At 41.1% G+C, this 20281-nt stretch overlaps 1 protein-coding gene across 1 annotated transcript in view; it reads right to left on the reverse strand.

Annotated features, from left to right (window-relative positions):
• The window catches only part of LOC124795881 (alpha-L-fucosidase-like), a 108587-nt gene extending 104997 nt beyond the window's left edge, over positions 1–3590 (reverse strand). Inside the window, exon 1 of the mRNA XM_047259962.1 lies at positions 3371–3590. Within this exon, the coding sequence (XP_047115918.1) occupies positions 3371–3590 (220 nt within the window). The remainder of the gene's footprint in view (positions 1–3370) is intronic.
• Positions 3591–20281: the final 16691 nt, after the last annotated feature.

A 20281-nucleotide genomic window follows, 5' to 3' on the forward strand; every position in this document is an offset into this window, starting at 1 on the left:
GCTTTGTTGTCTTTGTAACACTGACACACTTCGAGACATAATTAATAGCACAACAAACAGAGAAAAAATTGATGTCTCTTGAATAGATCTTAAATGCGCTGTGGCACTGAAACTGCATATTTGCGAGATAAAAAAGCATAAATACGAAATCCGGCACGATAACTTCAGAAACTGTGAAATCGAGATTGCGCTGTGTGATGTGCTGAGCACAGAACACGTGGTTTCCTCAACCAGTCAGAACACAGAATGAGCGCACATTCACGTCAAGTAATCAGATGTATCATCACATTTTCAACGCAAAACACACGAATGACGAAAAAACTTTACGAATGAAACACTAATGAAGTAGATATTTCAATGTAATGTACAAAATGTACAGTATCAAGCAAAGCGATGGTGTAACATACCAGTAATGTTGAGAAAATTGAAGGCGCGGGTTTCTACGTCTGCATATATACTCTGCAAGCCACGTCCCGTTGTACCGGTTATTAAGGTTTCTTCCCATTCCGTTCACGTATGGAGTGCGGGAAGAATGTCTTATCCTCGCGATCATGATACATAGGGGTTTGCAGCATATTCCTAGAGTCAGCACTTAAAGCCGGTTCTTGAAACTTTGTTAATAGACTTTCTCGGGATAGTTTATGTCCGTCTTCAAGAGTCTGCCAGTTCAGTATCCCTGTGACACTCTCCAACGGATTAAACAAACCTGTGACTATTCGTGCAGCCCTTCTCTGTATACGTTCAATATCCCCTATTAGTCCTATTTGGTACGGATCCCACACATTTGAGCAGTATTCTAGGATGGTTCGCCCAAGTAATTTGTAAGCAGTCTCCTTTGTAGACTGACTACATTTCCCCAGTATTCTACCAATAAACGGAAGTCTACCACCTGCCTTACCCACGACTCAGCGTATGTAATAATTCCTTTTCGTATCCCTACAAAGTGCTACACCCAGTTATTAGTATGATTATACTGATTCCAACAGTGAATACGATTATATTTTTTCTTTTCAATACATTTTTTCGTCTTGTGAAGTGCACAGTTTTTCACTTGTGAACATTGAGAGCTAGTTGCCTATCTTTGAACCACTCTGAAATCTTATCAATATCTGACTGAATATTTACGTAGCTTCTTTCAGACAGAACTTCGTTATAGATGAATGCATCATCTGCAAAAAGCCTCATTACTATTAATATTGTCTGCAAGGCCATTAACACCCCGAAAGGCATGGAATTGCAGTCAATAGTCGTGATTGCAACATTCTTCGAAAGAATTATTGCATTACAATTTCGCTAGGCGCGTGAAGTTTACCCGATTCCACAAAAAGTGTTGTACTCGAAGGAACATATGCTCAGCTAGGTGTCCCGTGAAATGTTTGGTCTTTCTGTCATATCGTGGAATGGAACCTCTGAAGTCTCGCAACATTCTGTCCACGGTCAGTGTGTGAACAGAATGATATTTCGTATCTGCTAAGTTCAGACTATGGTTCACTTTAAGGTGCTGAAAACCTTCAGTACTATGAGTGTTGTATGAACGGAAGCAGTCACTAACGATCACCCCCCCCCCCCCCCCCCCCAGGAGGATCTTTTCTTTTATTATTCTGAACTACACCACTTCCTTGGACCAAAATTCAATGGGTTCGAGGAAGCATTTTTTCAACCTTCGCTGAATTCCACCGAACGCCCAATTTACTACGATTTCACGGCCTTTGTTGTGTTCCCTTTTCCCAAATTTCGCTTCGCCAACTCACGACTAAACTGGCATATTTCGACCTAACATAGACCTCTGGCTACGCTACAGAGCAGTCTGCCACCGCAACCAAGTTTTTTGCTCTCACATTCATTGACTTCCAATTTGTCGCCAAGTATAGGTTTTTTTGTTTTCACATCCGTTGTCTTGGCCAGCTTATGACCAAACTGTTGCATTCCGAACTAACAAGACACTCTGGCTATGCTACCGATCAGTCTGTCACCACAACCAGATTTTTTCTGCCAATTTAAGTGGTGATCCTGTGTCCCAGCCTAACAACACCATAGGAAATCGCGAGATATTCAGAAAATAAGCCGAAAACAGCTTAACCACACCTCTGAAAATCGCGACCCATTCGCAGAATAAAAGCCAAGTATTTGTAACTACAAAAAATATAAGTTACTGCTTCACTCCAAGCAATTTAACCCTAGATAACTGAACCTCCTACAATTTACGACTGCAGTTGGTACCAATTCATGGTTCCCGCCAACATTTTGAACGGTACAGTTGTCAGTCGTTGGAAAACAGGGCATTTTGTACGCATTTTGTATGTGACACACCACTAGAAACCTTATAACTGTAATTAACTAGTGCATAAAAGTTATAACTTTCTTTGAATGAAGTATAGTAAAATTTACGATGGTTTAGTAACAATGTCAAATGTACTCCTCCCCCTTTAACGTTCTAGGACTGGTACCTCCTGTCAGTTCTGTTATTACGTCTAAGCTGTACCATACCATACCCTCGGAAATCGCGTTATGGAAACCACGACATATTCGGAATAAATGAGCCATATATTTCTCTCAAACAAGAGCAGCGGTGTCACAATTTCATTCGCATCAATTTAAAAAGTCGTCCTACATCTCCGACAAAAAAAGCAGAACTAAAATTATATATGAAGTCATAGCTCTGCTTATTTCTGAATTGTATGTAATTTAATTGGTGTGTGCATGAGACGAGATACTGACGTTATCGTTGACTAAATAGATCACGTCTGTTACGCTCACTGCAACTGGCTGACTAGATCTCGTGTCCTGTGCTCTGACTGCGTACCGCAAATATCGTTTCAGCGCTAGAGCGCATTAAGGATCTATATAAGAGAAGCCCTTTTCTTCTCGGTTTGTTGTGCTACAGTGCCCGGAAGTACGATACCGAAATATGAATATTTGACGATATTTCGCACAGGCGCCTATGATCAGCTGTTCTTCCCATTTTGATTTCGCTGACAATTCTAGAAAAAGTGTGAAGAAATATAAATTTCCCTTTCTCATACACTTCGTAATGACCTACAGAATACTGACGTAATCACACTTTAATGACTTATCACTCAGCTTGAACAATGCCAGTACCTTTAGTTAACGATAAAGAGAATCTCTTATAATACTAGTTTACTACCTTGCATTTACAAAAAGGTAGTAATGAAATGCGCAGCTGTTGAGGTGCAGATTTGTCATTAAATGTTAGCAACAAGTGTTGTTAAAACGGAACATCGTTTATTTTTTATTTTTTGGTAAAGCGTCTGTCATAATTTCTAATATTAGCAACAACTCTCTCGTTTCATTTCATTAATGATTTCTCGTATCCAAATCCTTTGTAACTGGGTACTGAAGACGGACATACCTTTCCAGTTGCTCCAGAACCATTCAGATCCGAAACTAGGAACGGCGTATACTCCCCAGTGAATGAATATACCGAGTTTCGCATCGTCGTACCACTGTGGCAAGGGTCGAGAGTCGAGGCTGTCCCACGTAGGTTCGTATGTTACATTGTCTTGATACGGTGCTCCACTCACAAACCCACAGGCCGAAGCTGCGAGGATGAGATAAAGTGTCCACTGCATCTTGGTATCCTCTCTTATCCAGCGTGTTACCGAAGATCCTTATATACCTCTATACGACTTTCCATCTCCTCGCTGATAAAATCTGCTGTTCACTATCGCTGAAACACAATACTGCACAAGATATCGAATCACAGTCGTCGGCGTGGAGAACGCCAGATTTTCTTCTGTAATATCCACTTTGCAGTCATGAGTTCTGAGATTAAAAATTCATTTTAGATACGACGTCTTTGACAATGTTAACATGCTGCATCTTGTAGGAATTTAGTACGAATTATGAGGAAAGATTTCCTTGCATTTCAATTAGGTATTTTTTTCCATACCCATTTCATGAAGCAGTTCTAAAGAATATAGCAGTTTTTTGCAGGCGGCAGAAGATTTGTAGATAAAAATACTATTTCGCTGTGGGATCACTTCGCTGAACATACTACGGCCGTCGCAGTGTGATAATCTGGTTTAACTTGAGGTCATTTCCAAGAAATGGTGCACATCCAAGTCGCGGCCTCACTGCGAACAATATATATCAAACCACACTAAATTTAAACCAGATGTTCGAAAAAAAAGACTGATGGAAGCAGAAAATACTCCATCGTTTGTTTCCTGTGTTGTTAACGTCGAAGTCATAATATCTTCACCGAGAGTTTGCCGATTACGCGATGAATTGTTTGAGCAGAATGTTCAAAATAAATTAACAGCAGAACTCTAATTTTACAATGCACTGAAATCTGCCGGGCCAAAAGTAACCTCTTCCATTCATTCCCACATCGTGTTTCTAACAGATAGTAGAAACACGTAGAAAAATGACTCACGTAGCACTTTAGAAGACAGAGGTAGATATTACACGATGCACCTGTATGCTACTCTAACAACAAACTGTCAGTGATGTTCAGAGCTAGATTTGCAGAGAGCACCCCTCCCCCTCTTCCCCTCGACAGGTTTGTTTTTGACTTTTCAACCCTCCCCCATTCGTGCACTCGTTTGTTTTTTCGAAGTTTTTAGTTTTCGCATTTTTTCTGTTGCCGTGCAAAATTAAAGTTCCACATTACAAAAAAAGGAATCACTCACTGAATTAGTTAAACGAAATATATCGTGGTCTCCACAGTTGATATATATCTTTCTGCTGTGAAAAGGAGCCGGCCAGAGTGGTCGAGCGGTTCTAGGCGCTACAGTCTGGAACCGCGCGACCGCTGCGGTCGCAGGTTCGAATCCTGTCTCGGGCATGGATGTGTGTGATGTCCTTAGGTTGGTTGGGTTTAACTAGTTCTAAGTCTAGAGGACTGATGACCTCAGATGTTAAGTCCCATAGTGCTTAGAGCCATTTGAACCATCACCTGTGCTTCGGTTAACATCTAAAAAGAATTCAGCTGAAAATGCAGCGATTTATTTTCTCTTGGCTTGTTAACCATTTGTACCTTTCAGAGAAGCGTCATGTGTGGTAAATTCTGACACAATTACGAAGGAATTCTGAAACAAGTCCAGTAAGTCAGGAACTGAGGAAAAATTAGGTCAGTAACTTATGAAAAAACACGTATTTGGTACAAAAAAATTTAAATTTGTGGTTAAGTTCCTATGGGACCAAATTACTAAGGCCATAGGTTCCTAGGCTTACACACTTAAACTAACTTAGGCTAAGGACAACACACACACCCATGACGGAGGGAGGACTGGAACCTCCGACGGGGGTAGCCGCGCGAACAGTGGCAAGGCGCCCTAGAACGCACGGCTACCCCGCGCGGCTTGGTACAAAATAAAAGTGTAACGTCTTCAATTATGCTGTTCACAAACCCATAGCATTTCTCCTTTCACCACCTGTCAATGGCCCTTAAAAATAAAATTCTTTCATTAAAAAAGTATGTAGTTACTGGGATAAAGCAACAGATAATGAAGTTTTGCGTAGTAAACATATGGCAAAATACTCTCCCCTTTGCGTGCTATCATTTGCCCACATCTCTTTTCGATATCTCCAATCGTTTATGAAATACGAGGAACGTTGTGGATATATCACTCTTGTTTTGTCCCTGGCGCGATGCGATGGCAAATGAGTGTGCTACGTCAGATCAATTTTCCCGAGAGTGGTGACAGACTGAGACCTCCACCCAAGCCTAAAGAAAAATTCGATATGTTAGCTAAATTGCATACTCAGCAACATATTAAGTAACATGCACCAAACGTAAAATCATAGCGAGCCCTGTTTTTCATTGCAAACTTTTTCGAATTTCTCGCAGTGTCTAACTTCCATGAAAGCACTACAATAACTGTAATCATTTACGAAATGATGATCACATCACCATGAACCTGATATATGAAGCTGTAAGTAAGGCATAAAATGGGATTTATTTTTTTTACCGAATAGTTTCGGCAAATTCATTTGAGAAAGATTGCACGGCGTGCGCGTCGATTCTGTCATCGTCGACCGGGTTAACGGTGGATAACATTATCCCCTTCTGAACTCTCCCAGCGCATTGGACGAAAGCTGGTCAGTGTGGCCACGTTATCCTGCTCGGACTCTATTAACTACGTTACACAGGTGCCGTTCGTGGTGAAATACAACGGTGCAACCCGCAGGTTTGGTTAGCATCTGCGTTTATGTTCAAGCAAGCACTTCTCACAATGTTTCCATATTTATGACAGCCTCTGTACAATGCTGCTTTACTTCGTTACATGTTACAGTTTACTGTATGTACACTTATATTAGGTGAAGAGGTATTCCAAGTGTCTCTCTCAAAAACGAGATCGACAGGAAGTCCAAAACTGCTAAGCAGGGATGGCTAGAGGAAAAATGTAAGGAGTAGAGGCTTATCTCACTAGGGGTAAGATAGATACTGCCTACAGGAAAATTAAAGAGACCTTTGGAGAACAGAAAACCACTTGCATGAATATCAAGAGCTCAGATGGAAACCCAGTTCTAAGCACAGAAGGGAAAGCAGAGAGGTGGAAGGAGTATATAGAGGGTCTATACAAGGGCGATGTTCTTGAGGACAATATTATAGAAATGGAAGAGCATGTAGATGAAGATGAAATAGAAGATATGATACTGCGTGAAGGGTTTGACAGAGCACTGAAAGACCTGAGTCGAAACAAGGCCACTGGAGTAGACAACATTCCATTAGAACTACTGAGAGAGCCTTGGGAGAGCCAGTCCTGACAAAACTCTACCATCTGGTGAGCAAGATGTATGAGACAGGAGAAATACCCTCAGACTTCAAAAAGAATGTAATAATTCCAATCCCAAAGAAAGCAGGTGTTGACAGATGTGAAAATTACCGAACTATCAGTTTAATAAGTCACAGCTGCAAAATACTAACGCGAATTCTTTATAGACGAATGGAAAAACTGGTAGAAGTCGACCTCGGGGAAGATCAGTTTGGATTCCGTAGAAATGTTGGAACAAGTGAGGCAATACTGACCTTACGCCTTATTTCAGAAGAAAGACTAAGGAAAGGCAAACCTACGTTTCTAGCATTTGTAGACTTAGAGAAAGCTTTTGAGCGAAAGGCTATTTACAATTTGTACAGAAACCAGATGGCAGTTATAAGAGTCGAAGGGCATGAAAGGGAAGCAGTGGTTGGGAAGGGAGTGAGACAGGGTTGTAGCCTCTCCCCGATGTTATTCAATCTATATATTAAGCAAGCAGTAAAGGAAACAAAAGAAAAGTTCGGAGTAGGTATTAAAATCCATGGAGAAGAAATAAAAACTTTGAGGTTCGCGGATGACATTGTAATTCTGTCCGAGACAGCAAAGGACCTGGAAGAGCAGTTGAACGGAATGGACAGTGTCTTGAAAGGAGGATATAAGATGAATATCAACAAAAGCAAAACGAGGATCATGGAATGTAGTCGAATTAAGTCAGGTGATGTTGAGGGAATTAGATTAGGAAATGAGACGCTTAAAGTTGTTGTTGTGGTCTTCAGTCCTGAGACTGGTTTGATGCAGCTCTCCAGATCAATACACTAAGCAGATTCAGAAGGATGTAGGTTGCAGTAGGTACTGGGAGATGAAGAAGCTTGCACAGGATAGAGTAGCATGGAGAGCTGCATCAAACCAGTCTCAGGACTGAAGACCACGCTTAAAGTAGTAAAGGAGTTTTGCTATTTGGGGAGCAAAATAACTGATGATGGTCGAAGTAGAGAGGATATAAAATGTAGACTGACAATGGCAAGAAAAGCGTTTCTCAAGAAGAGAAATTTGTTAACATCGAGTATAGATTTAAGTGTCAGGAAGTCGTTTCTGAAAGTACTTGTATGGAGTGTAGCCATGTATGGAAGTGAAACATGGACGATAAATAGTGTGGACAGGAAGAGAATAGAAGCTTTCGAAATGTGGTGCTACAGAAGAATGCTGAAGATTAGATGGGTAGATCACGTAACTAATGAGGAGGTATTGAATAGAATTGGGGAGAAGAGGAGTTTGTGACACAACTTGACAAGAAGAAGGGACCGGTTGGTAGGGCATGTTCTGAGGCATCAAGGGATCACAAATTTAGCATTGGAGGGCAGCGTGGAGGGTAAAAATCGTAGAGGGAGACCAAGAGATGAATACATTAAACAGATTCAGAAGGATGTAGGTTGCAGTAAGTACTGGGAGATGAAGAAGCTTGTACAGGATAGAGTAGCATGGAGAGCTGCATCAAACCAGTCTCAGGACTGAAGACCACAACAATAACTCTCGCAGCTCGATGCAATAATGTACTTGCCTCTGCAGCGAGATACGAATTTTTCAGGCAGCCCCGAATTATCTCGCAAATGTTGACAAGGCTTTACAATTTGCTGCTAGAGTTGTTCACCGTATCAAGTAGAGTGCTGCACACTTCACTTTTAACATGAACCCAGACAGAGTAATCCATAGGACTGAGGTCACGTATAGAGGCCAAGGCATAGACTCTCCATTTTGCACCATACAGCGCATTCGAAGTCGTCTTTTATCAACAGCAAAATGAATTTGTATTCCATCATGGTTATACACATTACTCAACGTTGCATGAGGCATGCTAGGCCATGGGTGAAATTGTACAGATGAGGGCATGAAACTTCCTCGCAGATTAAAACTGTGTGCTGGACCGAGACTCGAACTTGGGACCTTTGCCTTTCACAGGCAAGCACTTTACCAACTGAGTTACCCAATTGCGACTCACAACCTGTCCTCACAGGTACCTCGTCTCCTACATTCCAAACTTCACAGAAGCTGTCCTGCCAGGAAGTTTCATATCAATGCGCACTACGTTGCAGAGTGAAAACTTTCTCCAGGCTTTGGCTATGTCATGTCTCCACAATATTCTTTCTTCCAGGAATAAAATGGAACAAATACAATAACAACAAAGAGCAATAAGTTGCCGATGATCTGTGAAAGAAGGAGTGACAAATTAGTAAATGCGTTGTGCCAGATGCAAACTACATTTAACATTAGGTAAATAAGAGCAGATATATGACTACTTCTCCGAAATTCATAAAAAAAAAAAATTACGATCCTGCCCGGCTGTCAACAAGTGTAACCTCCTAACAGTTTACTTCCGTAATCTCGGAATAATTGAATGTGACCAATCTCTCAATAAAATTGTCGCTCACATACAACCTTTCAATAATTAACTGATTGTAAATCTAAACTGGTAAATGTGGAAGTGAGCAATGCTGGGTCATGGCCCTGAAAAGTCATTCTGAATAAACTGAAAATTCTTACCTCAATTATGTCGCCGGATAACGCGTAGGGGTATATCTGCTCCTATAAGAAACAACTGATTTTTCATTACGATAATACGGATGACCATGGATAGGAGAAATTAGTAAAATCCTTTAAATTCAGATGAATAATTGTCAAAAGTTATCTTTATAAGAAAGATTATTATTAAAAGATTTTTAAAATCATTTACATGGGACCTGATACAACAATAGTACAAAATCAGTTGTTACAAATTACATATGCGCGCGGCTGCTTTTACCTTATATTACATCGCTGTCCAAGACCGGCCCAACCGCCCGACAGCGAGCTACTACCCCTACTGCTGCCGACAATGCTACTACAGCAGCCGACACTGCTCTCTGTCTGCGATTCTATTGTAGCTTACATATCGCAGACAGCGCGTGAGCAATCCATCGAAATTACATCTGCTCGAGTGCGCTAGCAATAGATTCCTTAGTCATGGACCTCTTACAACTAGCAAGATCTTTCGAAGCAAAACAGTCTTGTCAGGCTTTTCAATACGTAACTTGAGAACTATGAGCATTAGTTCTTCTTTAATACCATGAAACACATCTCTCCTACTGAACAACTGTTCATAGCTCTTAAGATGTGCATTTTACAGCCCATGCTTAACAGAGTTTTTTGCTTCGAATGATGGTTCCTGTCATATCCCTGAATATCGATCATTCTTCCGGGGACACCCTGTATAAGAAGAGCTTCTGACTGAGGAAATTCCTAAGGCTGTTATCTGGAAGAAAGGTAGGGCTTCTTCCGCTCATAGTGTGGAGAAGACATTCATGTGTGCAAAGTAACAAAAAATGGCTCAAATGGCTCCAGCAACTATGGGATTTAACATCTGAGGTCATCAGTCCCCTAGACTTAGAACTACTTAAACGTAACTAACCTAAGGAGACCACACACATCCATGCCCGAGGCAAGATTCGAACCTGCGATTGTAGAAGCCGCGTGGTTCTGGACTGAAGCGCCTAGAACCGCTCGACCACAGCAGCCGGCTCCAAAGTAACAGATCAGCAATGTGTTCCCCCGATAAACTAACAATTACAATTACACACACACACACACACACACACACACACACACACACACACACACACACAGAGAGAGAGAGAGAGAGAGAGAGAGAGAGAGAGAGAGAGAGTAAAAACACAGTATCTAAAGGTGTTCGACATCATTACTTCGATCAGTTCCAATAGAATCTTTGCTGGCAATTCTAAAACTTTATCGAAGTCGCCATAAATGTACCTTGACCAATGATGATCACTTTGAAAGCAAATAAATGTTTTTCGTTTGTATCTTCTGTTTTATTTGCTCTTTGATAGGGAGTGGTTAGCACACTGGACCCACGTTCGGGAAGACGACGATTCAAATTCCCGTCCAGCCATCTAGATTTAAGTTTTCCTTAACTTCCCTGTATCGGCCCAGGCGGATGCCAAGATGGAAAAGGATATGGCTCATTTCCATCCCCTAAGGCGTCATAGATGCACTTAACAATTTTTCCCTGAATTTTGTTAATGTGAATACGTGGAAACAGACACTGTTAAGTGCGCAAACGAAAAGTACAAAACAGTATCTGAAGTGTATCAGAGATACCAGAGCTGTAATCGTCACTGCAATCTCTAAATGGACAAAGATCATGGATATAAGTGTTTATATAAACCATTGTACAAGGGTCCTCGAACTCATTTTTTGATATCAGTGTCTGTTTATTTTGCTCACTCGGTTTGTTAGCTCATTCGATTCTGAATTGAGCTAGCTTTGATCGCATGTTAATTTTGTAGGGTTTTCAGCTTTAATTTGTAAGTGGATTATAAACGTTTAATCAGATTTAGGGAATAATCAAATGTATAGGAATCATATAAAAGTGTTACACTTAAGCGCCAAAGAAACTGGTAGAGGCATACGCAGAGGTATATAAACAGGTAGAATTCAGCGCAGCGGTCGGGAACGCCTATATAAGACAACAAGTGTCTGGCACAGTTCTTAGATCGGTTACTGCTGCTACAATAGCAGGTTATCAAGAATTGAGTCAGTTTGAACGTGGTGTTACAGTAGCCGCACAAGCGATGGGACACAACATCCCCGAGGTAGCAATGAAGTCGAAATTTTCCCGTACGGCCATTTCACGAGAGTACCGTGAATATCAAGAATCCGGTAAAACATCAAATCTCTGACACAGCTACGGGAGAAAAAAAAATCCTGTAAGAACGGGAACAACGACGACTGAAGAAAATCGTTCAACGTGACAGAAGTGCAACCCTTCCGCAAACTGCTGCAGATTTCATTGCCAGGGCGTCAACAAGTGTCAGTGTGCGAACCATTCATCGAAACATCATCGATGTGGGCTTTCGGAGCCGAAGGCCCACATGTGTAACCTTGGTGACTGCACGACACAAAGCTTTACGCCTCGCCTAGGGCCATCAACAACGACATTGGACTGTTGATGACTGTAAACATGTGGCTGGTCGGACGAGTCTCGCTTCAAGCTGTATCGAGCGGATGGACGTGTACGAGTTTGGAGACAACCTCATCAATCCATGGACCCTGCATGTCAAGGACCCTAACATGTCTAGTATCCTGTCGCAAACCAATCCTGGTCTCGTCAGCAAACATAACATTACTCCATTCTGCAATGGTCCTTTGTTGATGTGCAAGAGCCCGTGTCCTTCGATTGCGTCGGTTCCGTTGATTAAGTGCAAAACTTCTCATTGGTCTTCTGGAATGTGACCACCCTTATGGAATGTTATACACACTGTTTGGTCTGAGATACGAAACCCTGTTGCCTGGGAGAAGTCGTTTCCAATGTTTCTGGTAACTGATGTTGGGCGCCTGCGAACCGACAGTTGGAGGAAACTAGCCTGCATTGGTGTTGTTATTAGAGGATGAGCACTGCGAGGTCTATCGTTCACATTTACTGGCTTTCTTGCGCTCTCTGCTCCTTAAACACACCACTTTGAATGAAATGTAATTTATCGGCAGCATCTTGCTGTGTATGATCTGCTGAAAGTAATACCACTATCCAGACTCTATCTAAGTGTTGTATGCCTCTATGTGGCATGTTACTGCAGTGCTGAACACAAACTGAAAGAAGCTGTTGTTGATACTGGACTGCTCACGGTGTGCCACTACAGCAGCGGTATGTTTACACGACTGGGAAACGACCACAAAGCACGCCAGAAGTAAATACCATCCAGGACATGGGCTGTAGCTGGATAATGCATGAATTGCCTAGGTCAATTAGACCTCTAGTATCGTAGACTACATTTTACAACAGAATTCCAAACATTTGTTGAGCAGTGTTGAAATATTTCCGGTTCGCTTGGGCTGCGTGGTGGTTCGTTATACTTCACCTCATGCACCAAATACTTAAATAATGTGCCACCTGAACTCTCCTTTTACATACAATAAATTTTGCTTACTGAATATTCGGTCGTCGTTAAGCATTATTAATCAGGGTACAGATAGTCTGTGCACTGAATCTGTGTGCCTCCTCCTCCAACATAGCTCAGACTTCGCCTCCTTATAGGTTGCCGATAAAGCTGCTGAGAATTAACTTCTCGTTCTCATTCACTCCATCACATAAATAGAAAATGCGATTCAATTCACCGTCTTACTCTACCTTCAAAATTACAACTCCGTACATGATAAATGTGGACAGCTACCAGTTTATATACTGCCTCTCTGTACTATGTACAGTCGTACTCAAAAGTATCCGAACGACCTGAATTGCATTTCGCCTGATTCGCATGCATCCCACATAACGCAGCTGTCTAGCAGGTCCTCTAATCGCTCCTTGGTACAGTCGTTTGACTATTGAAAATGGCTCCGACAAGTCACCACTAGAAAACTCGGCTCTGTATCGCAATAATTCAAGATGTAAAGTAATACCACGATACTACAAATATCAGGGAACACCTTATCCCAGATAAGACTATCCTTAAGGCTTGTAAGCTCACATTTATTGCAATAAATGACGTACCTGAAATGTTACCACTCTCATTATTACGTCAGATAGGTAATGCACGTAGTAAGTTCGTCGTATTCATGATTTCCTCTTCAAAGTAACATACCTTACTTGTTATTTAACACAGAATGATATTAAGAATTTAAGTTAGTCACGAGCAGCTAGTTGATAATATGTATGAACACCAAATGACACGACTAACTTCACAATGACACGATGCAATTGGATTCAAACCCAGGTCATGCAGACTAAGATTTCGTGACTGACGGAAACAAATAGTCATTCCTAACTACGCATACAGAGAGTGATATACCTCGATTTTAGACAGTATCAGTTAGCAAATATCAACTTTAAATTACATAACGTAGACATTTTTTAACGGACGCGAATTCCTACCCAGCATCTATTGTCCTTGTTAACGAACTACGAGAGATGCTAAATATTGCTTCTTCACAAGTACTTACTTGAAATGCCGTGATGTAAAGCTTTGTGTTGGACAGGGATTCGAGCCCAGAACCTAATCGGATTGTTATCGAAGCACAATCAACTGTGACACATCGGATTTTCGCGGCAGTAGCTAGATGTTTCAACTGAAATAACGAGACGAAACATTAATTTTTTCCTTCCCAGGACTCCAACCCGGAACCTATCGCTGTTATTTATTAGAGAAAACGAACGTTAAATATGGGTTTGTTACATCAGCAGCAACATGTGAGCATGTTTGAACTAGAAATAATGTGACGAAGAGTTCAATGCTGACTGGGAATCGAACCCCACACATACCGTTGTTGACTACACACAAAGAGACGTCAGCTACAGAATTTTTCTCCACCAGCAGCTCGGAATAACATCCTTGAACTTAGACTGATCTCTCAAATAGTTCTGTGTCTCACTGGGAGTCAAAAACATCAGATATCGTTAGTGTTGACAACGAATGAAAATGCATTAAAAATCAAAATTATTATCAATCAGCAGGTAGGTGTTCTCATGCTAGAGCTTGATAATACATAATGATAGGTTTAGTGCCGGGCCAGCATTCGAACCCATTCACGCGCAATATGTGGAGATGTTGAGGAATCTGCAGTTTTGAACAAACAACAAATTGTAGTCGAGCTGTATTGTCACGAAGGGATCAAATTCCGCGTTAAGGGCGGTCTGAGTTGCATTCCTAGTTCAGAACCAATTTTATCGACATACAGAAGCTCAAATAAAAGATTGAATAAGGGTCCTGTGACTCTACATAGCGTTTGTATCGTCACTATAAATAAATAACTAGTATAAGAAAGGTTACTGGTGACAGAGTTCCCACATTTCGCCACTCCTGACTTTATTGTGGTGCAACCTAACGACTACTTGGTAGAGAAGGAATATCATGTTTAATGTGAATTTAAGACCACAATGCCATTATACCTTCTTCATTTGGCGTAACCAGAAGAGAATAGAATCTGTCTCTCCCAATTAAAAATCATGGGCGGAAGTTCGAATCGAACCCAGACCATCAGCATAGGAACGTATCATCAATCCAACAGACCACCAAATCATCTTCCTTCTGACTCATTTTTCTTTCATAACACCGTTGCGGCACACTCGATGAGAATTCTGACACACCGGCTCCCTGTAGTGGTTTGCAGGAAGTTCAGTACATTCATTTACTTGGTTGACCGAATCATCATGAACTCGGCTACCCAGTGCACACATTCGACTCTATTTTGTAATCACCGAAATAAATTCATGGAACTGCCACCTACACAGAACTGCCAACAGTATAGGATGCAGAAATTTAAAGAGGAAGTGATCCTTTCCATTTGAGCTACTCTATTGCACTATCTGTTGCGTCGTGCAGTGCAAAAGAAAAGCTGTAACTGTCTGTCTCTCAGAAGTCTAGATCTGGCCATATGCATTATCTCACAGCACTGTGGAATGCGGAGGTTCTGGAGGAACTATTGCTGACTTCTGGAGGTGCTGTAGGTAGATGACAGCTAGTAGCGTCACGGTAAGTGTCCCCCATCATAGATAAGATGTCGCGAGTTCCATTTCATTCGCTGCTACATTTTTTACAACGCAATTCTGCTGTCTGCTGAAGTTACCAATTTAATGGAACTTTGAACATAATTACCTTCACTTCTCAACACAAAATAGCCACATGTGGAAAAAGGGCTAACTTCTGCAACATTTTGTTCTTTTCAGGTTTAATAGACGGCCAGGCAGCAGATGCATCTCGAAACTTTTGTATTATGCATGGGAAGAGCGCATTATGCCAAAATAGTCAGAAAAGTATTTTCTACATTAGCTGTCGACTGGTAGTGGAATTTTATTCTTCTTCAAACCTTGTTTGACAGCTTTAACTCAGAACAAGTTTTCTACATGCATGTAATCAATAAACTGCATGTGCAATGTCAGACTGTTATACATCACATCCGAGAATTCGCATATATCGTTGATGTTTAATTTCTCTCTCATGTTTAGTATTGTTTTAACAACACTAAAAGAAACCTTACGAAAAATGTGCACAGTATTAAGAGAAATGAAATAAAACTACACACGATAACCTTACGACGAAAGTCTGTTTTGATAAAACTGAGTATCACTTAGATTGCGATTGGGTCTGTGTTTAATTGGTATAGTGTGTCATACTAAACAGGTATGCAAATGTGGCATTTCATAAATAAAGTTATGTATTCCTAGAGACCCAAAATTTGTTTGTCAGCAACGGAACGAGGCGTTACCTGCTGTGCAGCATTGTAAGTTTTTCACCATTGCACTATGAGCTGAAAGTATTTTCTTGCGATTTCCTTATCGATGTTTGATCTGACTGCTTGTAGCTCTTTCACAGAAGGGATAAAAACGTTACATTCAGCGAGACTGGATCCACGAACCACAAAAGTCGCTTTTTCAGAGGTCAGCACATCACCACAGAGCTAGCAAAGAGGCATTTCTCTTACGAGGCCAATAGAGTCTAGAACACGTAAATCGCTATTTAAAGGAGGAATTTAGTTGCGATTTAGACATGCAACGACTTTCGTGGGCTGAAAACCGTAAATTTACAATCTTTTTTACACCTGAAGCGATAATAACTCAGATTATTCAATGGAAATTACAGGAAAAATCAAGTGAACTTTGAGGCTTAATTCCGTGCACACCAAATGGTTCAAATGGCTCTGAGCACTATGGGACTCAACTGCTATGGTCATTAGTCCCCTAGAACTTAGAACTACTTAAACCGAACTAACCTAAGGACAGCACACACACCCATGCCCGAGGCAGTATTCGAACCTGCGACTGTAGCAGCAGCGCAGCTCCGGACTGGAGCGCCTAGAACCGCACGGCCACCACTGCCGGCCGTGCACAGCAGGAAGTAACTCGTCGATCACAGAGTTGCCAAATATACCTTGCCTTGTTGCCAAATCTCAGTTACAGTACTAGCAGGAAGAAGACGAACCGATGTAATCCTACAGCGGGCTGAGAAGTGACCATAGCTGGCCTTTCAAAGACGCGGCTGCGACGGCCTGGAATACGCAATGCGTCTGGTTCGAATTTCTGTAACCAGGTTTAGGGACTGGAGCGTAGTTACTAATAATACTCAGAACTGACTGCAAACTAAGCATCATAAATCAGTAACTCTCATAGTTGTTTTTATATTTCTTTCGTAACGGTACTCAAACCTAAGAAACTCATTCACAGACGTTTTCGTGCCTCGCCGATAGTAGAGCACACCAAACATTTAAAAAAAAAGAATGTGTGTGTGTGTGTGTGTGTGTGTGTGTGTGTGTGTGTGTGTCTGTGTGTGCGCGTGAGAGAGAGAGAGAGAAACAGAGAGAGGGAGAGAGAGACAGAGAGAGGATAATAAAGATAAAGAAGAATGAGAGAGAGGGTAAAAAATTGTTGTAAAGAAATTGAATACCAGTATGTAAAGAAATCTTTCATTAAAGTAACACGTTCCACATCATTACGAAGTGTCGTATTCATGATCTATGGAACAAGTATTAATCTAATCTAATCTAATCAATCATATTGCTGACTAGCCGTGAAGAGTCATGAATTACCGAAATTTTTGCCGATACCAGTAACCAAATCTAAACTTGAAAGTAAAAGACGACAGTTTTTGTAATAAACCGGGACTCCTATCAAGACCCTTTCATCCCTGTTAACTAACCACGAAAGATGTCTGATATACCTCCATTCCGAAGTAACAAATTGTGTATGCATTTAAAGATGAAGTGCTTGATGTGAAGTTCTGTGACGGAGGTACGAACTCAACACGTAATCGGTTTGTTAAGTAAGTAAAATCAAATGTTACGTAACGGTTTTTCTTACCAGCTGCTAGGTGTTTGAATCTAAAATAAGGATACAAATTTTTGTGCCTGAGCGACAATCGACCCGCACTCTTATCGTTCTTCTTTATCGTCCACGAATATAGCTTAAGTATCAATTGCTTACTCACCAACAGTAAGATGTGTGCGTTTTTGACCAGAAATTGTTGGCAACGCATGAACAGACATTAAAAATACACGTTAATTTTCACTAGCAGGTCGGTGTGCACGTGATAGGGCTTGAAATGAAATCATGAATATTTTTGTACTGGATCAGAATACGGACCCACATACTTACCTTTGGAGGTGACCTAGAGAAGATTGCAGTCTTGGAAAAAGGAACGAAATGATTGAACTATCCTGTACCGAGAGATTCTGGATTATAACGTCTTTCTCTTGAGGTTACCAGAGGTAAAGTGAATCTGTTTGTGGCTCTTAAAAAAAAATGCTTGTACCCAGGCATTCCACTTGTGATAGTTCGTTCCACCAGACCACATTTCCCAGCCCCAGGAGTGTGCTGTAACGTATGATGTGCTTAGCTTACAAAATAAGTCACGGTGGAAAAAATGCGAGTCTATTAAATGGTTAAGGAAAGTAGTTCACAGTTGCAAAACCCGCATCCGACTCATTGTCCTTACACTTGGTCGCTGACCATAAATTCTAGCTCAGAGTGACACTAGTTTAAGTAACCTAATGTAGCGAAGACTGTTTCCCAGTGCTCTTTCTCATCGGAAAATATACAGTTCACTCATTGGGCTCCATTAGTACACTTTAACAGTAATTTCTGTGTGTATGCAATGCATACGGATTGTAGAATTCAGTGGTGCTCTCTCTTCCACTTCTGTATACAATATTACTGACCTAAACGGGCCCTTTATCGTTACAGGCCCTGGGCGGTGCAACATCATACTGACAACAGTAACGTGCTTATACTGATCACCTCACTGTTCGTTTTACCTGATTTTGTAATCATTTAAATAAAACAACATGACCTTCCAGTGGGAGACAATGCGTCCCCCTTTTCCTCGTGTGAAATTTGTCAGTAAGCTTTCTGCTTTCCAACCAGCGAAATGCGGCAGAGTACGGCCGGTAAACGATTCATAAACCACGACCTAGTGCCGTTAAGACGACTTCTTTTAACAGTGGCGTAGCTGAAGGAATTTAGTTTCTTCTTAAATCGTCTTATGCAGCAACGTTCACAGATACCTCAAATAGGAAAAGCTCTTCATCCAGGTACGAAGGTTGTAAAACAAACTTCCCACAGTTTATGTCAGGTCGATCTTTTCGTCTGATAGCACTGCGTAAGTATTTTGTCTAAGATGTATCACAAGTACTGTTCCTGTAGCTGTGGGAACCATTGGTTGAAAACGAGTTTAACACCAGTGGGTACAGCACTGCTAAATATTCAAAATGATTATCAACCTATGTCTGAGTTCATCCACAAACTGATGCGTATTTATAATTTTGAAGCTAGACTGTGTATCTTCCTTGAGTGGGCAGCGGAAGGCGTTTACACACAGGTATACAATACAATGGTGGCTTGCAGAAAATAAAGGCGAAACACGTATGACACTAAAATTTGTTTTGTTCAGTTGCTGTCAGACGGTCCATAAGTAAAAATTATCAATATACCATAATACAACTTTCTGTGTCGAGCTACCAAGAGAATTTGATGTGTAAGGGTTTTCTCCCGATTTCGTTACAGAATTTTTCTGGAAATTCGCAGCCCCATAAAATAAATCAGAAAAAAACCTTGCACACGCTGGCACCTACCACAGTTAGAACTAACGACTTATTGAGCCGTTGCAACACGAGACATGGGCGGTACCAAGGGGCTACGGACACACTGCTAGCAATACGCCACTGTAATCATGGTGTTGGTCGCTCAGCCTCATAATGCATTGTGAAAGATAATAAAAGTTGTCACTTATTTGAAGAACAGCATTTCTTTAGCCAAAAAATTGAATTTTCTGACTCAGTGTCTTAGGTTACATGAGGATTAAATAGCACGAGTCATTCAAATGGATAGGTGTATCAATTTAGTACCATACGCGGAAGTGATTGCACTGTCACAGTGTCGCCAAATGTTTGTGACGACGTTGCCAGTTCTCAGCTGCGCTAGGAACAGCTCTGTAGCGTTATGGGAGGAGAATCTCGTGCTCATAATCTAGGAGGATACAGAGAGGAGGCGCGGGGTTTGGTTAATATGCAGCGTTTTCTCCTACCAATTGTGTCAAACATTCAGGTGTGCAATCTTCCATCACGATTACAGTTTCCCACAAAATATATACGAATAATACACTTACCTTGTTACTTTGTGACAAAAGATTATTTCAGTACAATAAAAAGTCTTTGGAAATCAACTTTGTCCACCTTTCACGAAAAGTAAGATAACAAACACTTTGCACCTCGTCATCGATTGCATCTATGTGCAGTCTTGTGATCATACAAGTAGAATTTCATGAATTGCACGAGAATGTAGAAAAATGTTGGTGCAAACGGAAGCTGTAAGAAACACAGTTAACAAATTATTTTGTACCACGTAATAATCAATTCATTTGAAAATTCAGAAGGGAATAAACTAAAAATTATGTCTATTAAGACAGAAACTAAAGTGCAGATTCGGGCACTGTGCGGATCTGTACTTTTCATCTTCAGATCTATGCAAATAATGTATACTAAACAGGGTATTCATTGCTTTCGTAATGTTTCCCCCGTGTTTAGTCTTC

Source organism: Schistocerca piceifrons, chromosome 4 (assembly GCF_021461385.2).
Source record: "Schistocerca piceifrons isolate TAMUIC-IGC-003096 chromosome 4, iqSchPice1.1, whole genome shotgun sequence".
NCBI lineage: Eukaryota > Metazoa > Arthropoda > Insecta > Orthoptera > Acrididae > Schistocerca > Schistocerca piceifrons.